This window comes from Prunus avium, chromosome 1, assembly GCF_965620075.1.
Source record: "Prunus avium chromosome 1, drPruAviu1.hap1.1, whole genome shotgun sequence".
In the NCBI taxonomy this organism is placed as follows: domain Eukaryota; kingdom Viridiplantae; phylum Streptophyta; class Magnoliopsida; order Rosales; family Rosaceae; genus Prunus; species Prunus avium.
Genome location: NC_142284.1, coordinates 38,749,666 through 38,771,347, shown reverse-complemented (window position 1 = coordinate 38,771,347; position 21,682 = coordinate 38,749,666). Strand labels below are relative to the sequence as shown.

General features: G+C 38.0%; 2 protein-coding genes across 2 annotated transcripts; one reads left to right on the top strand and one right to left on the bottom strand.

The window, feature by feature from the left end:
* Positions 1-791: 791 nt before the first annotated feature.
* On the bottom strand, positions 792-4,443 carry LOC110755805 (MATE efflux family protein). The gene is made up of 7 exons (XM_021957091.2): positions 3,876-4,443; positions 3,223-3,764; positions 2,252-2,338; positions 1,895-1,951; positions 1,440-1,797; positions 1,254-1,340; positions 792-1,160 (listed from the first exon to the last, which is right to left on the bottom strand). The coding sequence occupies exons 1-7, from the start codon at positions 4,239-4,241 to the stop codon at positions 1,068-1,070; spliced, it is 1,590 nt and encodes a 529-aa protein (XP_021812783.1). The 5' UTR covers positions 4,242-4,443; the 3' UTR covers positions 792-1,067.
* Positions 4,444-6,891: 2,448 nt separating this feature from the next.
* Positions 6,892-10,650, top strand: LOC110755804 (uncharacterized). The gene has a single exon (XM_021957089.2). It carries the CDS (start codon positions 7,052-7,054, stop codon positions 10,583-10,585), a length of 3,534 nt encoding a protein of 1,177 aa, XP_021812781.2. The 5' UTR covers positions 6,892-7,051; the 3' UTR covers positions 10,586-10,650.
* Positions 10,651-21,682: the final 11,032 nt, after the last annotated feature.

Below are 21,682 nucleotides of genomic sequence, written 5' to 3'. Positions count from 1 at the left end.
TAGTACTGGTAGAGTTTTGTTGGTGTTGCTTAATAAATTTTTGTGTGTTGTGATTATATGATTTGAAAAGAATGATGTGGAATTGGTCGCACCGAGCTAGAATCCGTTGATCTTGTTCTGAGTGTTCTTTAGATTCTGTGTCGATCTTTAGGATCAAGGTATTTGCAAATGTGCGATTCGTTTCGGTTATACGCCTGTGGTGTTGAACATCCTCAACTTTATTGCTAGTCATATATACACAAAGTTAGACTTGAGTGTTTCTGGGGTTGTGGCTATGTGCAAGTTTTGGTAAATTTCATCCAACTTGTTATCAATTCCACCATTGTTGTGGTTAGTGGATGTTCTTAACCTGTGCTTGCTATTGCATTTTTCATGTGTTGGTATTATTTATTAATTTGTTTAAGGGGTTCTAAAGCAAGAGCGAAGTCAAATCGAACTTGCTAGCAGTTCAATCATTTATTGGATGGTCTCAATCTGCATTTGTGAATTTTCTTTGGCATTACTTGTATATGACATTGTGTTGGTTACAAATTGGTTGAAAGGGTTCTAGAGGAGTAGTGTGCTGCCTTCATTATTAGATGGATTTAGGCAAGGTTTTTCGGGTGTGTGCTGATGAACCATGTTAAATTTTGGGGACGGCTGCTTCTGCTGTTTGTATGTTGTTTTTTAAAAACATATTTCATATGGATATGGTGTTTCAGAAGCAGTTTCTATATGCTGCTTTTGATATGGGTCGTCGATAGTTTCATTTCCTTCTTTATCTGTGTTTTCTTTAGCAACGAAAATGGGAATAATCTCTGAAAACGATCATATATGAATGAATTCAACTATCAATGTCTTCCCCTGCCACTGATCTCCCGGCCCATCCACATAGGTCAGGCCGATCAGGTACTCAAATTTATTATAACTCAAAATCTCCAGTGAAGGAATAAGCTGCCAATTGTTGCAGAAGATTGATCCCTACACTGAAATGAAAATGGCATTCCGGTGGAGCCGTATTTCTGGATATGACTGTCTTCTTCGTAATTAAATTTTGCCAAACTCTGCACTCTGTTTAATCTAGAGGTTCAAATTTCCACTTTGTTTCCACCGTTGTTCTGTTTGTCATCTGTACCTATATGCCCTCCCCATTTCCTTATCCTATCTTCAGCTATCGAAGCCTGCGTTTCATGACAGATTACGTCTCAGTTTAGAAAATACGACACGAAGTCTTCTTCACTAAGTTGAAGATGTGTAAATTGAAAGGCCCTTACCTCCTTGTTCCAGTTGGTTTTATAAATCATCCCGAATAGGACACAAGTCTGAAGGACTGTCCCCATCAGCATCCCAATCCAAATCCCCTGAAAATGGAAATGTAGTGTATAATTATATTTTGCCAATTGGCTAATAAATATGAAATACTAGATCGAAAGCTGGAAGAGGGCTTGTTGTGAACTCACCTCAACACCCCAGTCAAGCTTGTAACCCATAATTAGGCCCAAGGGAACCCCAATTACATAGTAACAAGCTACGTTCACATAAGCCACTGCAGCTTGCCATCCAGCTCCAATGGCAACCCCAGAGAGAACTGGCTGGATGTTGTTTATGACAATGCAGGTTGCTAGCAATGGTGTGAGCTGCTTCACAAGAGCCTCAACCTCCGAGTCACTCGAAAACAAGGCAGGGTACTCGTCTCTGAAGATGATGAGGATGAGCGAGAGGAAGACGCCAATGAAAAAAGAAGTCACTACGGCCACCACTAATGAGAACTTTGCTGTTCTTGGGTGAGCTGCTCCTAGTTCATTTGAAACTCTCACACTACACACAAAAGTATTTGATTTCAATCAGATTGACATTTTTATGGGTTGTGAAGTTTAGGGACTTGGGTACGTATTTGTAAGGCTTTGCCACTGACCTGATTGCTGCGTTCATGCCCATGGCAATCATCACCGTCCATCCCAATATGTTCATGCTGCAAAGCAAATATACCACAAGAAAAATGAACTTTAAAAAATAAAATAATGATAATAGAAATAATAATTTGACATGTTGCTGAATTATATATGCGTGAGTCATTCATCAAAGGCATGCCTTTCATCTTCGTGACACCACAAGTGTAAAAAGAAAAAATGAGTTTGGTGACTCGCTTAAGAAACAAAAAGTTCACTTAACGATAATAATAATAATATATAATGTTGGTGGTTCCATCATATTTCCATGGATAAAATTTCTGAATTAATAAGTGGGGCCAGACGAAGAAAGAAGCACTCACCATATGGAGAGGCCATCCACGGAAACTTCTGCATTCTTTAGGTACCCCGCAAATAGAATTAGTGCCATAAAATACCACACTTCCAAACTGCACCAAATTTAAACAAAGATCAAATCAAATGAACTTGTATTGCCAAATAGTTACGACTCCTTCCTTCAACTAAAAAATGAAATAAAGAATTACGACTAGACTAAGAGTTAGTTAGTATTCCGAGTCATTTGTTAAAGATACATATTGAATTTTTTTACTAATAAAGGCAACTAAGGAAGGCTCGAGCTACATAATTCTCTGACCTACTACCTCCACTCTCACCTACTCTTAGATCTGTTGCTGGCGGAGCCAAAAAATCTATTGAGAGGGGTCAACATCAAATGAAACAAAATAAAAAAATAAAATCCTTTGTAAAGAGATGAAATATGAAACATGAGAAGGGTCACTTGACCACTGTGAGCCTTCATTGGCTCCGCCCTTGTGTTTAGTGTATGTGTTGGGCTTTAGCCTTCTTTGTTACCCAGAAAAACAAAGTTAGGACACAATTTAGTTGCCTTATAAATTTAAAAAGTCAAAATTAAAGATCTGACGTGGACATGGGATGGGACCCATGTAGAAAATTAACATAAAAACCCAGACACAACACTTTTTTTGTTATTGTTGTTGGGTAAATAAAATAGAAAATTTAGCAGAAGGTCAATTATGAGAAGAAATATTGGATGCAATACACATAGAAATTATTGTTGATACAAATCCTTTAACTTTTGCCCCGCATAAGATTACATGCATTTTTCCATTTTCGGTTACTTTTCTTTTTTGTTTCGAAATGGGGGAATTTTTCGGTTACTTTACTAGATGTTTCATGTGTTTCATGCTGATAAAGAAAATAAAAAGGGGAAATAAAAAACAAAAGTTATTTAATTATGTTGCTGTAAAAACAATAAATAAATAAAAAACGGTGAGAAGGGGCGTTAAGTTACCAGAGCATGATTGCAGAAGCCAGAGACAGCTTCACAAAACTCCAAAGATTCTGAAACGCCTTCCACGAGAACCCAACCCACGCTCGACCACAAGTCCCTGAAAAGATGTAAACCAACTGTGCCAACACGATGAGCCACCAAGACACGTTCAGCACCACGGCACCACCCACCAGGCCCCACCCGAGCTTCAGCATCAACAGCCAGCTTAACACAGTGTGCAGAACCAGAGCCGCCGCGGCTATGGCCGCCATCACCATGATCTTGCTCTGCGACTGCAGGAACTTCGCTATCGGGAAATTCATGGCGTACGCGAACAGCTGTGGTATCATCCAGATGGCGAACACTCCCGCCGCCTTCGATATGTCGGCGGTCTGCCCTATCAGCCGGAGTAGCTGTTGGGCAAAGATATATAGAAAGCACAAGAGCACGGCCGTCGAGTTCAGGATCACCCATGACCTCTGCATGTATATCCCTAACATGTCCAGCTGTCCCGCCCCGACCGCTTGCCCGCACAGCGTCTCCAGCGCACTCCCCATTCCAAGCTTAAATTATTCAAAATTTAATTTTATGTCAGAAACTGCGGCTTTAATAGAATTTCTCATTTCGTCAGTGACAGACTGACAGTGAGTTAGTAGAAAGGGAGGGTTACGTACCATTACGCCGAAGGAGAAGCCGGCGATGACGGAGTTTTCAATGGAGACGGCGGCGAGCTCTAAGGTACCGACCTGGCCGGCGAAGACTTGGGTGACGGCACCGAGGGAGTACTGGCAGATGGAGGTGAAGATTGCGGGGCCGGCGAGGTACCACAGCTTCTTGGTTTCTTTGTAGAACTCACGGAAGAAGTCGCGGAAGCTGAGGATGGGAGAGATGTCGTCGGCATCGGGAGTGAAGGAGGCGTTGGAAGTGAAAGAAGGGTGTGCGGTTGCAGGGAAGGACTCTAGGTGGTCATGTAGCTGATCTCGATCAGCATCACCAAACTCGTCTGTGGGCGACAGAAGTGGTTGCTTCTTATCCTCCATAGATGAGGAAGACTCGGGAGGGAGAGAGAGAGAGAGAGAGTTATTGTGGTGTGTGTTGTGCGTTGTGTGTTTGGTTAAATTCTTAGGTGGCGAGAAAATAAAAACGGGACTTGTGTAATGTCGATGAAACCCAACTGCATGGAATTTGTATCAAGTGGCTCATATATGCTCAGCGGTCCATTTGGGAGTTTTATTGATTAATTATTTTACTAATTAACTTACTTAGACGGTGTGAGGAGGTTGTGATTATGAGGATGGCCCTAAACTAAGTTATCCCCTCGCATACTTAGGTGTGAGAGGAGGTTCTGATTATATATGGAGACTTTGTTTGGTATACCTTACAGTCTTCCTTTGTTTATGTTCAGTGAGAAAAAGACAAATTTATTTTTTCTATAGTCAAAGTTTTCTGTATATATGTATAAAAATATATATATATAGCAGACCAAAATCTATTGAGGAGATAAACTTTGGGCAGACTGAGACGACTAGTTTGCTGTTTGCCTCAAGAGAAAAACCAATGGGTTGCTGTTTCAACTGTCAACTGTGTCTGTGTGGCGTGGATCTTTAGTAAAATTGGAATGGATGAATTTAGCTCATCATATTATTCATTACCCGACCACATGCAGCAGCAGCAACATACAAGTATTGAAACCTACGCCAATCTTGGCTTTACTAACAATATATATATATATATATTTTTATAGGGGCTCAGATGATGATATATATATATATGTCCAAGAACAAGAAGATGATGAGTGACATAAATATATATGCATGAAAATTGTAATTTCATGAGATCGTGGTGCTTGCTCTTCTCTCCACGTTATATGTATATGCCACCCCCCAACCCCATCTTATATATTTTTGGATATATATTATATAGCCTTCCAACTGAATATAGCTGCATGTTTTTGGATAAAATCAAACCAATAATGATATGTTACGTGAAAATATTATCATGCGTGTCATTAGTGGCGGATCCAGACTTCCGTTCATTTGGGGGTTTAAAAAACAAATCCAACCGATATATAGCCAAACAAAAAATATTTCAAACTTAGAATATTAATAGCATTGTCTAATAAGTAAATGTACAATTGTCCTCGACGACTTTTCATATTATGAAAAAGTTGCATAAAAGCTCATTATCAATACTATTAAATATGACCTTTTCAAGATATACTACCAAGCAATCATTCATCCATGCAAGTGCTTATGGAAAACATTTTCAATATGTTGTTTTTCATTCATTAAGGCTTTACATTTTTTCAGAGCTTGGTTATGGGAATTGTTGGGACCTCCAACATGAACCTGAAATCTTTCCTTTTTCTTTTTCAATTTGAAAAACTTGTACCAACAAATGAGTCACCTCAAGCTTTCTCTCCCAAATTTGTTTTAAAAAGATAACAACATAAGAAAAATGCAACACCTTCTTTGATGCTATATTCCAACCAATAAGGGAATTCATCAAATCATGCCGGGTTGAATCGTCTTGACTCTTTTCCAAATTTCTTTTGAGGGAAATCATGATTTCTAGGTTGACAAGGGCCTTTTTGTAAGTAAGCTCTTCTAAAAATAATTAAAAATATGTGAGTTTGGGTGGGATTATATGACTGAAACGTTTTTGTAAGTATGGGCAAAGTGCCCACAGTTATCATTATTGGGTCCACCAATACGTGTAATAGCGCTATTTTGCTATTCCGTTGCCTCATGGAAGTGTTTGTTTGTTGTTGTTGTTGTTGTGTATATATAATCAAGATACTTTACTTTACAGTCGAATATGATGATTGATTGTGTTGGATTCCATTTTTCCCAGAACGTAAGCACATTACTGTATTATTTATTTCATAAGGAAAATATTCTCCAGAATAGGCTCGAGATATTCTCCACTCTAGCAAATAGCTATGTTGATGTTGTGCATGCACTGTAATTAAATTCAATATTAAATTTGGAATTTTGGAGCATCTCATCTCCGTATACTAGACGAGTGCAGAAGACGAGACCAGATGCTTAAGAAATTCATTAAAATATAATGTGCCTGCAGCAACATCAAATATATATAATATGTATTAATATATTTATTGGTAGATAGACAATAAGGCAAGGAGAAAGATTCAAAAGCTTTCTTTCTTTCTTTCTTTCTTTTTTTAAATTTGGATGCTTTTGGAAATGAAGTTTAATTTATAGTGCTTGGATATGGCTACCAGTCAACCCATGATATCGCTGCTGTTGTTTCTACTTTTTTTTTTCTTTCTCAAGAATGGTAGTTGAGTTGAGTTGACCATCAACGTCGCTCATATATCTCAAATCACAGGCCAAATTCGATACCAATGCTAAACCAGCAATTTCTTAGAGCATCCACAATGGATTACCAACGCCCCGAGTCGGAACCTCACTTTGAGCCCAACATATGTTTGTGGGCCGGCTCATTAAAAATTGATTGCAAAGCCCATTCCTATTGGTTTATCATCAAAAACTTTTATGGAATGGAAGTCCATGGACCGGCTAAAAGTTCGTTGCCTTATGACATCCACGTTTGGGAAACAAAACTCTCCTCTTTCATTTAGGCTTTAATAAAACACTCCTCTTTCCTTTAGGAAACAAAACAACAACAGGTTTCCGGTTCTTTGCGTGCGCTATAAAATCCAAAGAAGCCACAAGTTACACAAAGCACTACCCACACTCTTCTTTCTTCTCTTCTATTCTCATACACTGTTTTACGGTTTTCCCGCCGCGGCTTTTCTTATTTTCTTCGCCACTTCCAGAATCTCCGCCACCACGGCGTCTGTGCAAATAGCGGAGCGGCAGAGACAATGGAGAAGATAGAGTCGGATTTGAAAGAGTTCGAGTTGAAGCAGAGGAGCCTGGCCAAGGCGTACGAGAGCGTACATGCGCAAGCGCAAGCTAATTCCTTCGTCATCTTTACCGTGCAGTGGAAGGACCTTGAGGACCACTTTGAGTCGACTCGGAACTCGCTAGAGGCCCGCTTCCGAGAACTCGAGGCCCGGGAGGAGGATATCGGAGTCCGAGAGACCAAATCGGAACCCAAAGATTGGAACTTTTGCTCGGAGATTAGTAAGAACAACTTGCATTCGCTTATGTCATTGATTGAAGAACACAGCGATGAGGTTCTTGTTCAGGAAAAGCTGTTGATGGAGGTTGAGAAGTATGTGAGAGAGAAGGGGATGCAGTTTTATTCGATTGACAAGCGTGTTAAAGAGAGGATGAAGAAATTGAATTGGGTTGAGAAAATCGTGGAAGAGAAGTCGAAATTGGCCGAGTCTAAGGAGGGGGAAGTGAAAGGGTTTCAAGAAGCATTGAACAAGTACGTTGCGTACATTGAGTTGAAAAAGAGGCAATTGAATGAGATTCTTGGGTCGATTGAGAAGCACAAGAAAGAGTTTGATTTGAAACAAGAGCTAATTGAAGCAACGAAAAGATCGATTGAGGAATGTGACAAGGAGTTGATATTGAAAGGGGAGAAACTTAGGTTGGTTCAGAAATCGTTAGTGGAGTGCTCTAATACACTTGAATCGAAAGAGAAAATGATTGGGGAAATAGATTTGAAAGAGAGAGATTTTGGTTTGCTTAAGAAATCAATGGAGGAGCGGTCTTGTGAGCTTCAATTCAAAGCGAGGGAACTTGAATTGATTGACAAGAGGGTCAGTGAACGCCTCAATGAGGTTAAGTTGAAAGAGAAGAATTTGGATCAACTCCAAAAATCGATACGAGATGGCGAGAAGCACTTGGATAAAATGTCTAAGGGACTTCAAATGAAAGAGTGTAAACTTCAAGACCAGGCCAAAGAGCTTGCATTGAAGCAGATAGAAGTTCATTCGATCAAAAAATCCACTGAAGAGCACACCCAAAACCTGATATTGAAAGAGAGGCAACTTGAAGACCAGGCCAAAGAGCTTGAACTGAAGCAGAAAGAATTTGATTCAATAAACAAATGCAGTGAAGAACAGACCCAAAACCTGAAATCGAAAGAGAGGCAACTTGAAGACCAGGCCAAAGAGCTTGAACTGAAGCAGAAAGAATTTGATTCAATAAACAAATGCAGTGAAGAACAGACCCAAAACCTGAAATCGAAAGAGAGGCAACTTGAAGACCAGGCCAAAGAGCTTGAACTGAAGCAGAAAGAATTTGATTCGATAAACAAATCCACTGAAGAATACTCCCGAAACCTGAAATCGAAAGAGAAAACTAATACCCTTCATTCTCAAGTGAAGATTGAGCAACTGGAACATATTCCTTCCAACAATGCCTTTGTTCCTTCTTCTGCAAGTAATCAATCCAGCATAAATGGGGACGGTAGAGGCTTGCAGTTGTTAGTGAATGGGCAGTTGAAGAGAATTGCTTTAGTGGGTAGTGAAATCTCAGCTGTTCTTGAGGCCTCATTGGACCAAGCAAAATTGGTTTTGGATGCAATGCAAGGGTTTTACCCCTCAAATTCGACTCTAGGCAACAGGGAATGTGATTTTGATTTGGGAGTTATTAGGAGGAGTTGTATTCTTTTGTTAGAGGCTTTAAAGAAAGTCTCACCGCAAATTAATCCTCATGTGAGAGAAGAAGCAATTAAGTTGGCGGATGACTGGAAGGCTAAAATGACGGTGGCAACAGAGAATTGGTTGGAGATTTTGGGTTTTTTGAGGCTTGTTACTACGTATGAAATCACGTCTTCTTATGATGAGAAGGAGCTTCAAAGTCTTATTGCTATAGTTGCTGAGTATGAACAGGCAACTGAATTATCCCAGGCTCTTGGTAGCACAGAAAATGCATCTGCCATCACCATTTGTTCCCCCGAGAAACCAGAATCTTCACTGGCCAAAAATGCAGTAGCTGTTTCTTCTCCGAATCTTCAACTAACTGCTACCACAGATGCAAGGAATTTGCAGGGGTTTCTACATGAGCTTGCGAGAGGGAATCATTTAATACAGAATGAAACTTTGGCTGCTCTTCAGACGTCATTGGACCCAGCAAAATTTGTGCTGGATGTGATGCAGAATTCTTTTGCTCAATACTGGGGAGACGGAGATGTTCCTTCTAAAGAAACTGTCATGTTGAGTTACATTAACCTGTTGGAGCAGCTAATGGGTGTCTCACTGCATGTTGGGCTTCATGTGAAGGACGATGCGGAAAAGCTAGCAATCCAGTGGAAAGCAAAAATGGGAGCTGATACTCAAAATTCATTGGAACGTTTGGGTTTTTTGCAGTTTATTGCTACATATGGGTTGTTTTCTACCTTTACTAGAGATGATATTGCACCGCTTCTTGGGAGAATTTCTCAGGATAAACAGACTAGAGAATTATGTCAGAAACTCAGGTTTGCAAATAAGATCCCTGCACATTTTATTATGAATCTTATTGAAAGGAGGCAACTGCTTGAGGCTGTAAGGTTGATTTGCACCTTCAAGTTCATTGACATTTTCCCCCCAATACCACTCTTAGAGAAGTATGTGGAGAATAGAAAGAACTGGAGGTGTAGAATTTGCAAGAGAAAGAACTCACTAGATAAAAAGGATAAGGTTTTAGATAATGATATTACTGATTTAAGAGCTGTGATTCAGTGCATCAAAGATTGCAAGCTCGAGTCTGAATACCCATCCGGGAACATTGAAATACAAATAGCAGTGCTTGAGAAAATAAAGGAGGATCGAAGAAGACGTTCAGCAACATCTCTTGCTTGCAAAGTTGGGCAACAAGAGCAGAAGAAATCTCTTCCCTCCAATGTTGAGCAACAGGAGCAGAAGAAATCTCTTCCCTCCAATGTTGAGCAACAAGAGCATAAAAATTCTCCTGCCTCCAAGATTGAACAACAAGAGCAGAAGAAATCTCTTCCCTCCAATGTTGAGCAACAAGAGCAGAAAAATCCTCCTGCCTCCAAGGTTGAACAACAAGAGCAGAAAAATCAGGTTGAACAACAAAAGCGCACATGGGATCAAGTGCATCAACAGCAACAGCATCAACAGCATCAACAACAACAACAACAACAACAACAGAAACAGCAACAAAATCCAAATAAATTCCAACGAACATCAGGATCAGCTGCTACACCCTCTCGAATGCCAACTTCCACTCCTGACTACTATCATCAGCATACAAGTTTGCCAACTTCGCAGCATGAGAATTATAGTCACCCTGGGCAGATTGGTATGCCAATTTGGCAGTTTGGTATGGCTGCGGCCAACCAATATGGAATTGGTGCTAAATGGGGACACCCTGGGCAGTTTGGTATGTATGCCAACAATTACGCAAATGGTGCAATGCTACATTCTGGAATACATCAGCCGTATCACTTCACCCCCAGCCCTCCTACATTTGGCCCTTATCAACCCTATAGCTAGTATCAACTGCGTGTGACTGCCTTCAGATACAACAAATTCTTAATTTAAACAACGTCTTTGTATAATCTTGATATCTCACTATTTAGTTTCTTAACTACTGACTTTGTTTTACAAGGTATAAAGGCAATAAATAGAGTTCGTACAATTTATTCTTTAGTATTAATACAGATTTTGCTGCTTGTATTGGTCTAAAGGGGAATGCTAGCAACCTTCTCTCTTCTCCTCATGGAAATGTGTCACTTTCTCTACACTTAAAACAATATCAATAATACATTAGAATGTATCTTTTGTTTCCCAAATTTACCCTTATTAAATGCATTGGACAAACTAACTTTTGTTTCCACTTTTTTTAAAAAAAAATTAAGGGAGAATTAACATCTTCCACAAAATTAATCGTCAGTTAAAAAAAATAAAATATGTTTACTCTTTTCTTGGTGAGGGCAGGGGGGGATGAGTTTTTGGGTATGGAATTGGAGAGAGAGGGAGAGATACAGTGGGGGGGGGGGGGGATTTGTTTGGATTGGAGAGAGATGGTGATGATTGGGTAGGGATGGAGGCTGTTGTTTTGGCCAAGGGAGGAGGCTGGGTTTTGGGTCAGAGAGTAAGGCGGCGAGGTTGAGACTTGGTTAGGGAAGAAGACTTTATTTTTTTCCTATTGGTTTTTTTTGGTCTTTTAGGGTTTAGGGTTGTCGAGGTTCATAACCTTGCATGATCTCGTCCTTGAGGTCCTACCATGGCATCTTCTGTCTTCATGGTTGGGTGGTGCTGGGTGGTGTGGTTGAGGCTGTGGGGTGGGGCTAGGAATTGGAGGTCGGGGAAGGGGGTGGCTGCTTGGGCCTGATGAGGTTTTATTTAGGGTTAATTACAATTTAGTACCATGTGGTTACACCCTTAAGATATGTTAGTGCTACTTTGGCATTGCTTATTTGGGGTAATAAGTGATTTTTTTAAAATTTTGAGAAGCCCAGTCCGTTTGGTAAACTATGAGAAAATCACTTATTGTTAAAAATTGTTGTGAGAGAAAGCTATAAGGGAAAACAGCTAATGAGGTGCTTTCATTTTCTGATTATGTAGGAATCAGTTTCGAAGAGACGTTAGGTTTAATGATTATGCGAGAATTAGTACCAACAACACTCTTAACAAAAAGTTTACCAAACGCCAAACTACACAGCTGATTTCTCTCACAGCAAGTCTGACAGCGATTATTTTCACAGTACAGCAATGCCAAACTAGCCCTTAGTCTCTACCTCTTAATTTTTACAATAACATACACATGTCTTTTAAATATGTTACAATGCGATTCCACTGTTAGGGTTTCCATTAGATCTCTCCGTTAGTTGACTACATGGCACTATGGGTCCCACATTAAAAAAAATTGAAATATGAATAAAATATTTAAAACAAAAAAAAACTCTCTCTCTCTCTCTCTCTCTACCCTCTCCCTCTATCCTGCGACCAGCCAGTGCCCCCCTTTCGATTTTCTTTTCCCCCATGACCACTGATAAGTCCATAAAATTACATATTTATGTACTCTTTATACTTAGTTTTTGTAGGAGAATTTGATTTAAAAAGGACTTATTACTTTATTTTCTCAATTTTCAGTTTTCCAGAACAAGTAATTGGTTTTCAATGGAAATATGACTTTTTGGTGGAGTTTTAGTACGAGACCAGTTGGAGATGAAAGCTAAGATCTTGAAGATGATTGTGGAATTTTTCTAGAATTTTCGGAGGAGCCAATGAGAGCAGTCTTTGAAGTTAAGTCAGCATAAGGTGCAATCTCGTCAAAACTGTGCTGCTGTGGAAAAATGACTATTTGAAGACTTTCCTGATTTTTCCTCAAGGCATGCGATATATGGATTGAAAGATAAGACAAAAATCTACAATTTACATATTTTTCCCGAATTTTCTTGGAGGAGGAACAACCCCAAACGTCCCTGCAAAATAACTAACGTGTTATCCCAGTCCGAATAGGAAGAGGAGTCAATTACTTACCCATTGTGGATTTATATTTCAATTAGGTTTTTCTTTATTGTTGGGCTGCTGTAAAAGCCCAGTGAGGGCAGGAATAGACGTGGGGTGTTTTATTTAAGGATGAGAAACAACTCCTTTGAGGGGGACGCAAAGACTAGGAGAAATTGGAGACGTCGGAAGAGTACCACCATTGGCTAAGTTTTATTGTTTCTTCCTTATGCTTTTGTTTATGTCGAATTCTAAGATTATGTGTAACTAATTTTCTTTTGCTAGGACATGATGTAGCCCTAGTATGATAATCTAGTTTTCTTATTTTACCTATCTATTGATTGCCGTTTGATGTTGGATTCTTAATCACTGTGCTTAATATATAACTTGGTTGATTATATTGATGCTTGATCACCGTCTAGACTTTTAATTGAGTTAATCATATGCAAATTAGAGTAAATACCATACTTAATTTGAGGCTTACTTCTTGTGATTAGGTTTGTAATTCGTCTAGGGTAAATACCATACTCCTAGGGTTTACATGCTTGTTCGAGATTTTCACGATCTTAATGAGTTTCTATGTGTTGATATTTGACCTAAATACCATAGGCGAATTGCATGTAGGAATATACGAGTTAGCCTAAATACCATAGGTAATTCATGAAAAAGGAAAACCGGAGACATCAAATGGTTAGTAAATAGGTAGGTGAATAAGAGGCTAGATCGGATTACTAGTGGTGAATTCATTGTCTTAGTGCTTTTATCAATTTGAATTTCTCATCCTTGTGTTTCGTGACTTTCTACTTATTTTGTCTTTTAATTTCGTTGTTAATTAAATCATTTTTGCAAAAATCCCTTTTGTGTTTACGTGAGTATGCTACGTGTTTAATTTCTTGTTTATATAATTAGAGTAGTTAAAGTATTTTGTGAAGGAAATTAGGTTAGACTAATTGGAAGTTGAACTCAATCCTCGTGGGAATGATCTTGTATTTGCCATACTATATTACGATTGACCTTGTGCACTTGCGAGTATAATTTGTGTTTAAACTAATCTTTATAATCTCCATTTTTCAGGTTGTCTAAAATTCACAATAACCACCACCCTCCAAACCCCGACGAATCCAAAATAATATTAATTGGAAATATTATTAACTGAGTTATTTTTATATTATTTTCTGAGTTATCTTAATAATCCTTCAAATTCTAATTTATGAGTATACAATTATTCTCAATAATTTGTATTTTTAATTTGATTCAATCCAGTTATCTCATAGTTTTTCATTTACACAGTTTATTCTCTTATGTTCATTTTCTACTTAATTTATGATAGGTTTATATATTTATATTTTAATAGTGTGCATTTACTCCATTCTAAGTTTTTATTATCACTTGCTCCGATTCTTCAAAGCCTTCTTCTTCCTCCAAATTGATTATCTAAGTCATCACCTCCATTAGACAAAGTCTCCTTGCCCTAAAGTCTTCAAGTCATTAAATACATAAGCCAAATGAAAGTCAAGTCTTCCGCCTATAACTAGTTAAAAATCCTTTTTAATCTAGTTCTTCTAGATTATAGGTCCTAGTCCCCTTCTGGTATCAGAGCCGTAAGAGTTGAAAGAGTTGAGTCTAAGTCTGCTACTCATATCGCCCAAGTGGCTGATTTAAGTCTTCTGAGTTAGCAAGTCTCCCAAAATTCTTCAGAGTTAATAAGTCTCCCAAGTTGCTTTCTGAGTCTTCTCCGAGTTATCTAGTTCCTTAGGTTCATCTCTCTCAAGAGTCCGTAAGGTGAGACCTTTTTACCAAACAGTAAGTCCCAGATAGAGGCGTGAGCGGTTAGGCACGAGAAGGTGAGAGAGAGAGAGAGAGAGAAAACCCATAGGTTCTTAGGTACCTTAGAGTCAGTCTTAGAATTTACCCAAGAGTCTTTCTATACTTAGAAGTCATGTAAGAGCCTTTCTAATTTAGTTGATTTAAGTCTTTCATGTAGGCAAAATGAGTCACTTATTTAGAACCAATTCAGTTAATTCTACCAGTTCTAGAACCAGTTTATGCCCAGTACCCGACATAGTTAATGAAGAACAATTAGAATTTGAGTCATCCAGTAGTGAGTTACATTGTAATGATTGGAATATACCTAGAGTCCCTAGTAAGGAAATTTATAAGCAAAAATTGTCAATTAATGCCCTTAAGCAAACTACGCATATTAAGACAATAGAACAAGTCTATGCCTTAGGAAAAGAACATGAAACATGTCAGTTACTTAATCTTGAGTCAATCAAGAAACATAGGAAAGAAGGTAATAATTTCTTGCATATAGGATTAGTTCAAGTCACAGTCAAACCCTTAACTAAGTTAGGTCTTAATGCAGCAATTCTTTTAAGTTTAAGAGATGCCAGATTTAATGATTTCGAAGATGGCGTTTTAGGAATTATTGAATCAAGCTTAAGTCATGGTCCAGTTCATTTTGATTGTTTTCCAGATTTCACAGTAAGCCTAAGTGATCCTCATATATTGAAAGTTTTAACTTTAAATATTAAAACACATGGTTATAATGTCTTACCAGGTAGTCAACCTCTAGCTTTAATTTATAGAATTTATTATAAAGTCACAGGTACAAATATGAATTTTCAAGCCCTTAGTAAAAGCCCAAAGAATCAAACGCTTTTAATTCAGAGTCATACGTCTAATGCTAATATCACAGTTCCCAAAATGATTAGATGGTCTGACATAAAGTTACCTCCAGATTGGTTTCTTACAACTGAATCCCCCCCTAAGCCGGTTCAACGTAGTCTAAGCGATTTAGATTACATTCAACCTTATTTAGATGGTACAGTTAAGATAAGTTTTGATAGGCCAGTTAAATCCACAGTTCAGCTAGAACAGTTACCAACGCCTAGTCAATCTTTTAAGCTCCCCGCTAGACACTCGTCTGCTAAGTCATCCTCAATTACAGAACGCGATTTAGAAGCCGATAAAGCCCTAATTGATCTTAAAATTAATGAATTAAGAAAACAAAAGCAAGTAGTTCAACCAAGATACGGAAAAGCCCCTACTGCCCCTCCTGAGCCAATTCAACCAGAGTCACCTACTCACACAGATTTTGAAGGTTCCACCTTTGATGTTTGTGATGCCCAGTTAAGAGTAATTAGTAAACCATTTAAAATTCATTGGTCTAAGTTAGATGCCCATTTCCAAGCCCCTGAAAATGCCGAAAGAAAAGTCAAGTATCATGATTCCTTCCCCAGAACTCAAAGAAAAGAAATTTTCAATGAGTGGAAAGAATATCTAAAGGCAACTAGGTCTGAGTCACCTTATCTTGATTACGTAGAAAGTAAGTACATGAGTCAAAAGTTAGTTACTTTAACCCAGGAAAAGTGGGAAAAAGCCGACAGCACCAAAGTCATCAGCAGTCACCCCCCGGTTGAAACAATAGTAATTAGTCACAAAAATGCCAAAGTTGTAGCCAGTCCTTACAAAGTTGCTGAGTCAAAAGATGAACATGTTAAGAAAGTCATAGAACAGAATAATTATGCCAACACAAGCCTAATAGTTATAGGTAAACAGTTAGATAAAGTAGAAACAAAGGTTGATAAGTTAACCCCTGGTGAAGTTACCATTAAGCCTAAGAAAGAAAAACCTTTAGTTAAATTTCAAGAGTTAAAACCAGAGTCTTCCCTCAAGGTCAGTCCAACAATGAAAAAGATAGAAGAAATGTTTAGGGAATTAACTCCAGTTAAACCCAAGCCAAATAAAGATAAAGACAAAGGAAAAGAAGAAGAAATCTCAGTCAAAGTTTTACAATTTGAAGTTAATTCTGATAGTGAGTCAATCATGTCTTTAGATTCAGTTTCTAGTCCAGAGTCAGAAACTAGTAATATTTCTAAGATTGAGCAAGCCTTTAATAATCTCCAAGTTAACCAAGATGCCCAGAGTCTTAAAGTTAGTTGTTTAACAGGTAAAGTTAACCCCACAAGCGTTACCAAAAATTGGTATCCTAAGCCTACGCCCCCAGATGACCAGTTTGAGGAAAGAACACAGAGTCAGTTCTCTGTATCTTCTGATAAGCTATACGAATGGAATATCAATGGCTTGTCCGAACAGGAGATACTTAACAAGTTACAGCACATGTCCGTGGTCGCCAATAGTTATGCCACTAATCACCAGTCAAGACAATCAGAAATAGTTTCCCTTTTAGAAACAGGCTTCACAGGAACACTTCGCTTCTGGTGGGATAAACATCTCACAGAAGATGCAAAGTTAAGAATAATCCATGCCTTTAAGACAAATGAGGAAGGTCACCCTATTTTAGATGAAAGAGTAGGAACAAGTATAGAAGATGGAGTCAATGTCCTTTTATATACTATAATTGAGCATTTTATAGGTACGCCCAGTAGTACAACAGCTAGAATTCATGACCAGTTAAGTAATTTACGATGCCCTAAGCTAAGTGATTTTAGATGGTATAAAGATGTTTTCATTTCCAGAGTCATGTTAAGAGATGATAGTAATCAAGCCTTTTGGAAAGAAAAGTTCATAAATGGTCTCCCTAATTTATTTGCCCATAAGATTAGAACAGTCTTAACCAATGAGTCAAGTCAAATTAATTATGATGAGTTAACCTATGGTAATATAATCAGTACAATTAATCAAGTTGGTATGAAAATGTGTGTAGATTTAAAAATAGGAAAATCAATTCAAGCCGATAGTAAAAATGCCAAATATGAGTTAGGCAATTTCTGCGAACAGTATGGTCTAAGCCCGGTCCCGCCGTCTAGACAAGTCAAAAGAAGCCATGATAGACGCTTTAGTAAAAGACGCCATTATTCCCGTAGGAGAGATTCCTTCAAAGATGATAATGAATTTTATAGTAAAAGAAAGTTTACCCCTAGGAAAAAGAAATGGTCAAAAGGTTATTCAAAAGGTTTTAAGAAAAGCCCCCGACAAGGTAAAAAGAGTTACTTTAAGAAAAACACAGATAAGAGCAAAGTCAGGTGTTACAAATGCAAAAAGCAAGGTCATTATGCTAATGAGTGCAAAGTTAAAGACATAGTTAAACAGTTAAAGTTAGCATCCGAGGATGAAGCCAAATTAATTAAAGTTCTTGAGTTAGCCAATACTGAGTCAGAACCTATGCCCTCAGATAGTTCAGTCAACTATAGTTCAGACAGTTCCCAGTCCAGTTCACCAAAAATCCAGTTTGGTTGTAAAGATAAATGTTGCAAAGTTTTGAGTAAAGCAATCTGCGTCCTTACTAAGCAAGAAGAACAAGAAGAGTTACTAATAGATTTAATAAGTAGAGTCCAGGACCCCGAGTTAAAAGCTGAGTATTTAAGAAAACTTAGAAAAGTCATAAGCCAGGAAGAATCTAGTTCTCCCACGCCTCCTAAGATAAGTCTTAATGCCACTTTAGAAAGGTTTAATAAAAAGAAAGAAGTTACCCTTCAGGATCTCCAGTTAGAAGTTAAATTAGTTAAAAAGGAAATTTTAGAATTAAAACAAATAAGCCAAAAGTTACAAACTGAGAATTATGGAATTAGGCAAGATCTAATTAAACTTCTAGAGTCTAGAGCAGAGTCTAGTAATTCCTTCGGTAAGTCCAACTCTGAGTCAGAACCCAAGTCATCTGATAAAGAAGATAAAGTAATCAAACTAATTAAGCAAATTAATTTTAGAGAATGGTACTCTAAAGTTAGTATTTTTATTGGTGAATTTGAATTAAACACAGTTGCCTTATTTGATTCAGGAGCAGATTTAAATTGTATTCAAGAAGGTCTAGTTCCAACCCAGTTTTACAAAAAGTCAAAAGAAGTCTTAGGTACAGCGTTCGGTAAAGCCCTAAAGTTAAAATACGAGTTACCTAACGCCCATGTATGCCAAAATAAAATATGCTTTAAAACGTCTTTTGTGTTAATCCAGGATATTATTGATGAAGTAATTTTAGGTTTACCATTTATCTCATTACTTTACCCCTTTCAGGTAGAATACGACGGAGTTACCTCAAGCCAATTAGGAGAAAAGGTTAAATTTGAGTTTTTAACTAAGCCAGAGTTGCATAGTCTTAAGTTACTACAAAAGTCAGCAGTTTCTAAGTCAGTCAAGTTAATCCAGAGTAAAACAAAACAAGTTAATTTTCTTAAAAAAGAAATTAAGTTTAAAAGAGTAGAACAACAGTTAGCCGACAAGTCACTACAGTTACAAATTAGTAAATTTGAAGAAAAGTTAAAAAATGAAGTTTGTTCTGATTTACCCAGTGCCTTTTGGCACCGAAAGCAACATGTAGTTACTTTACCTTATGTCAAGTCATTTAGTGAAAAGAATATTCCAACCAAAGCCCGTCCAATTCAAATGAGCCAAGAATTAATGGAATTATGCAAAGCTGAAGCCTAGATGGTCATACTATGTGCCCGACAGTCAAGACCCTTATGATCTGAACGAAGACTAAGCCTTTCAGTCAAAGCAGCCGAAAGCAAAGTTGCAGAGTCAAAAAGCAAAATTTAAAGCAATTCCATCAGAGTTAAAGTAGCCGAAAGCAAGATTTAAAGCAAGATGCCCCTGAGTTAAAGCAAAAGTTGCCTCAAGAGTCAAAAGATGCCCCGACATCTGAAAGTTAAAGTCTCTTCACCCAAAGACAAAACATGTTTCACCTAAGTTAAAGTAGAAGTTAATTCAAAAGTTATTTTGTCCTCTTTTGTATGCCAAGTCTTTAAATAGAAGCCCCGAGTCATTTGTATCTTCAAGCTTTGTTTAGTAAACATTGTATTTTCTTTCAGTTTTCAAAGTTCTCTCAGAGTTATAGACCCGAGGCAACTACAATAGTTGTGAGTGAGAGTGGAGTGTGAGTGTCCTGCGTGGCATTGCTTGCTTTCATTGAACTAAGATTTCTGTAAGTTTTTACTTTGTTTGGCAAAGCTTCCTCAGTTAATAATATTTCCAATTAATATTATTTTCTGAGTTATTTTTATATTATTTTCTGAGTTATCTTAATAATCCTTCAAATTCTAATTTATGAGTATACAATTATTCTCAATAATTTGTATTTTCAATTTGATTCAATCCAGTTATCTCATAGTTTTTCATTTATACAGTTTATTCTCTTATGTTCATTTTCTACTTAATTTATGATAGGTTTATATATTTATATTTTAATAGTGTGCATTTACTCCATTCTAAGTTTTTATTATCACTTGCTCCGATTCTTCAAAGCCTTCTTCTTCCTCCAAATTGATTATCTAAGTCATCACCTCCATTAGACAAAGTCTCCTTGACCTAAAGTCTTCAAGTCATTAAATACATAAGCCAAATGAAAGTCAAGTCATATATATATGCATATGTTTATACAAATTGTAAGAGTTTCCAAGCCATGCCAAGTAATGACATCCATGCCAAACCTATTCATTTACATATGATATCTCTAAGCTTGATCACAAGAGGCCCAAGCCACTGCAACACATGCCCAAGCATTCCAAGCACATGCCAAATAACTCCATGCAAGGCTAATACATTTTTCTTATGACAATCACCTACCAAGCTCACATGAATCCAAGTCATGTGGTTTATGGGGCTTGCACGAGGGGTTGTAGCGTGGAAGGTTACGGAGGTCCACAAGGCCCACAAAAGCTTTTGGACAATGGAGAGTTTGGGCTAGCTACTTGGGAGCACCAAAGCCCAAGCCCATTACTTGGAGTTCTCCAATTTAAGTGAGCAAATGAGATATTCTTCAAGCACTCCCTATTACCCACTGGAAACAAGCCAATTTCGACACTTCCTTTTACCCATAGGAAATAGTCATTTTCCAATGCCTAGCTTTACCTGCTGGAAATGATAATGTCCCAATGATCTTTTTTACACGTTGGAAATATGATGGTTCCAACACTTCCTTGTACCTATTGGAAACCAAAGAGAGGCTTCACCTTCTATAAATTGGTAGGCATTGCCCAGGCAAAAACCAACTTCTCTAGGTTACTACAAGCCTCTCAGCAACCATGAGAACCCACTTCTCTGAGTTGCTGCAAGCACCCAACAACCATCAGAGCATCTTCCTTCAGTTGCTGCAAACATTCCAGCAGCTATCACAATTATTCCTCGGTCATCAACCTCCATCTGTTGGCTGTTGCAACTTTGCAAGCATCCCAGCGACCATCGACCCATTTTCTTGGTTGCTGCAAACATGCCAATAACCATCACAACCATTTCTCATACTTTCTTAGCCTTGAAATCCTTCATCTTTCCTATAAAGCCTCACCAAGCATAACTCCAAGCTTTTCCTTCCTCCTCATACTCTTCCAAGCTATAAACACCATAGTCTTCAAGCATCTAGCTTTTCCTTCCATTCTCCTTCTCTTGAAACTCTTAAATCACCATAGCCATAGCTTCAAACAACAAATTCTCAACACCCGAACTCAAGCATATCAAACACTAAGCCAAGCACAAGAGTTCTCATTTGCTAAACTTGTGGGTCTTTAGCTCCCACACTCCAAGCTCCCATGCCAAGCTCATATAGTCTCAGTTCAACATCCGCAAATCATCTTCACCCATTTTCATAGATGCCGGAAACATCAACACAAAACACGTAGCCGCTGGAAGAACAACAGAGTACTCCCCTAGGACTTGCTTCTTCTTCAGGATGCTTTGGGCCTAGTTTTTGCTAACTCAAAAAAAATGGGCAACGAATGCCTGATTCACCACTTTATGGCGGTCCAAGAATGAACAAGCTTGAACAAGCCTTCCGATGAAAAAAGACCCCAACACTTTCTAATCAACCCATGTAGCAAGCGTTAGGCCAATGACTCCCAAGCTAGATAGCCTTAGGGCACTAAGTGTAAAACACTCATTGGGCTTAATAACTCGAGTTGAAAAGGCTTAAGAACTATACTTTTTTCTTCTTCTTCTTTTTTTTTAAAAAAAAAATGCAAGCTTGCAAGACATTAAACAACATTATACTAAGCGAAACAAGGCCTACACAACTCAAATCCACCACAAAACTCAACAAAACTGTCAATGTGCATGAGAATTAGTAAAGATTAAGCTCATGCATTACAAACTAAAAAGACGCAAGCAATCATGACTGAATAACGTTACGTTCAATGCATATGTTCTCAGCTTTTAATTCATGTATAACAAACACATTAGTAATCAAAATTC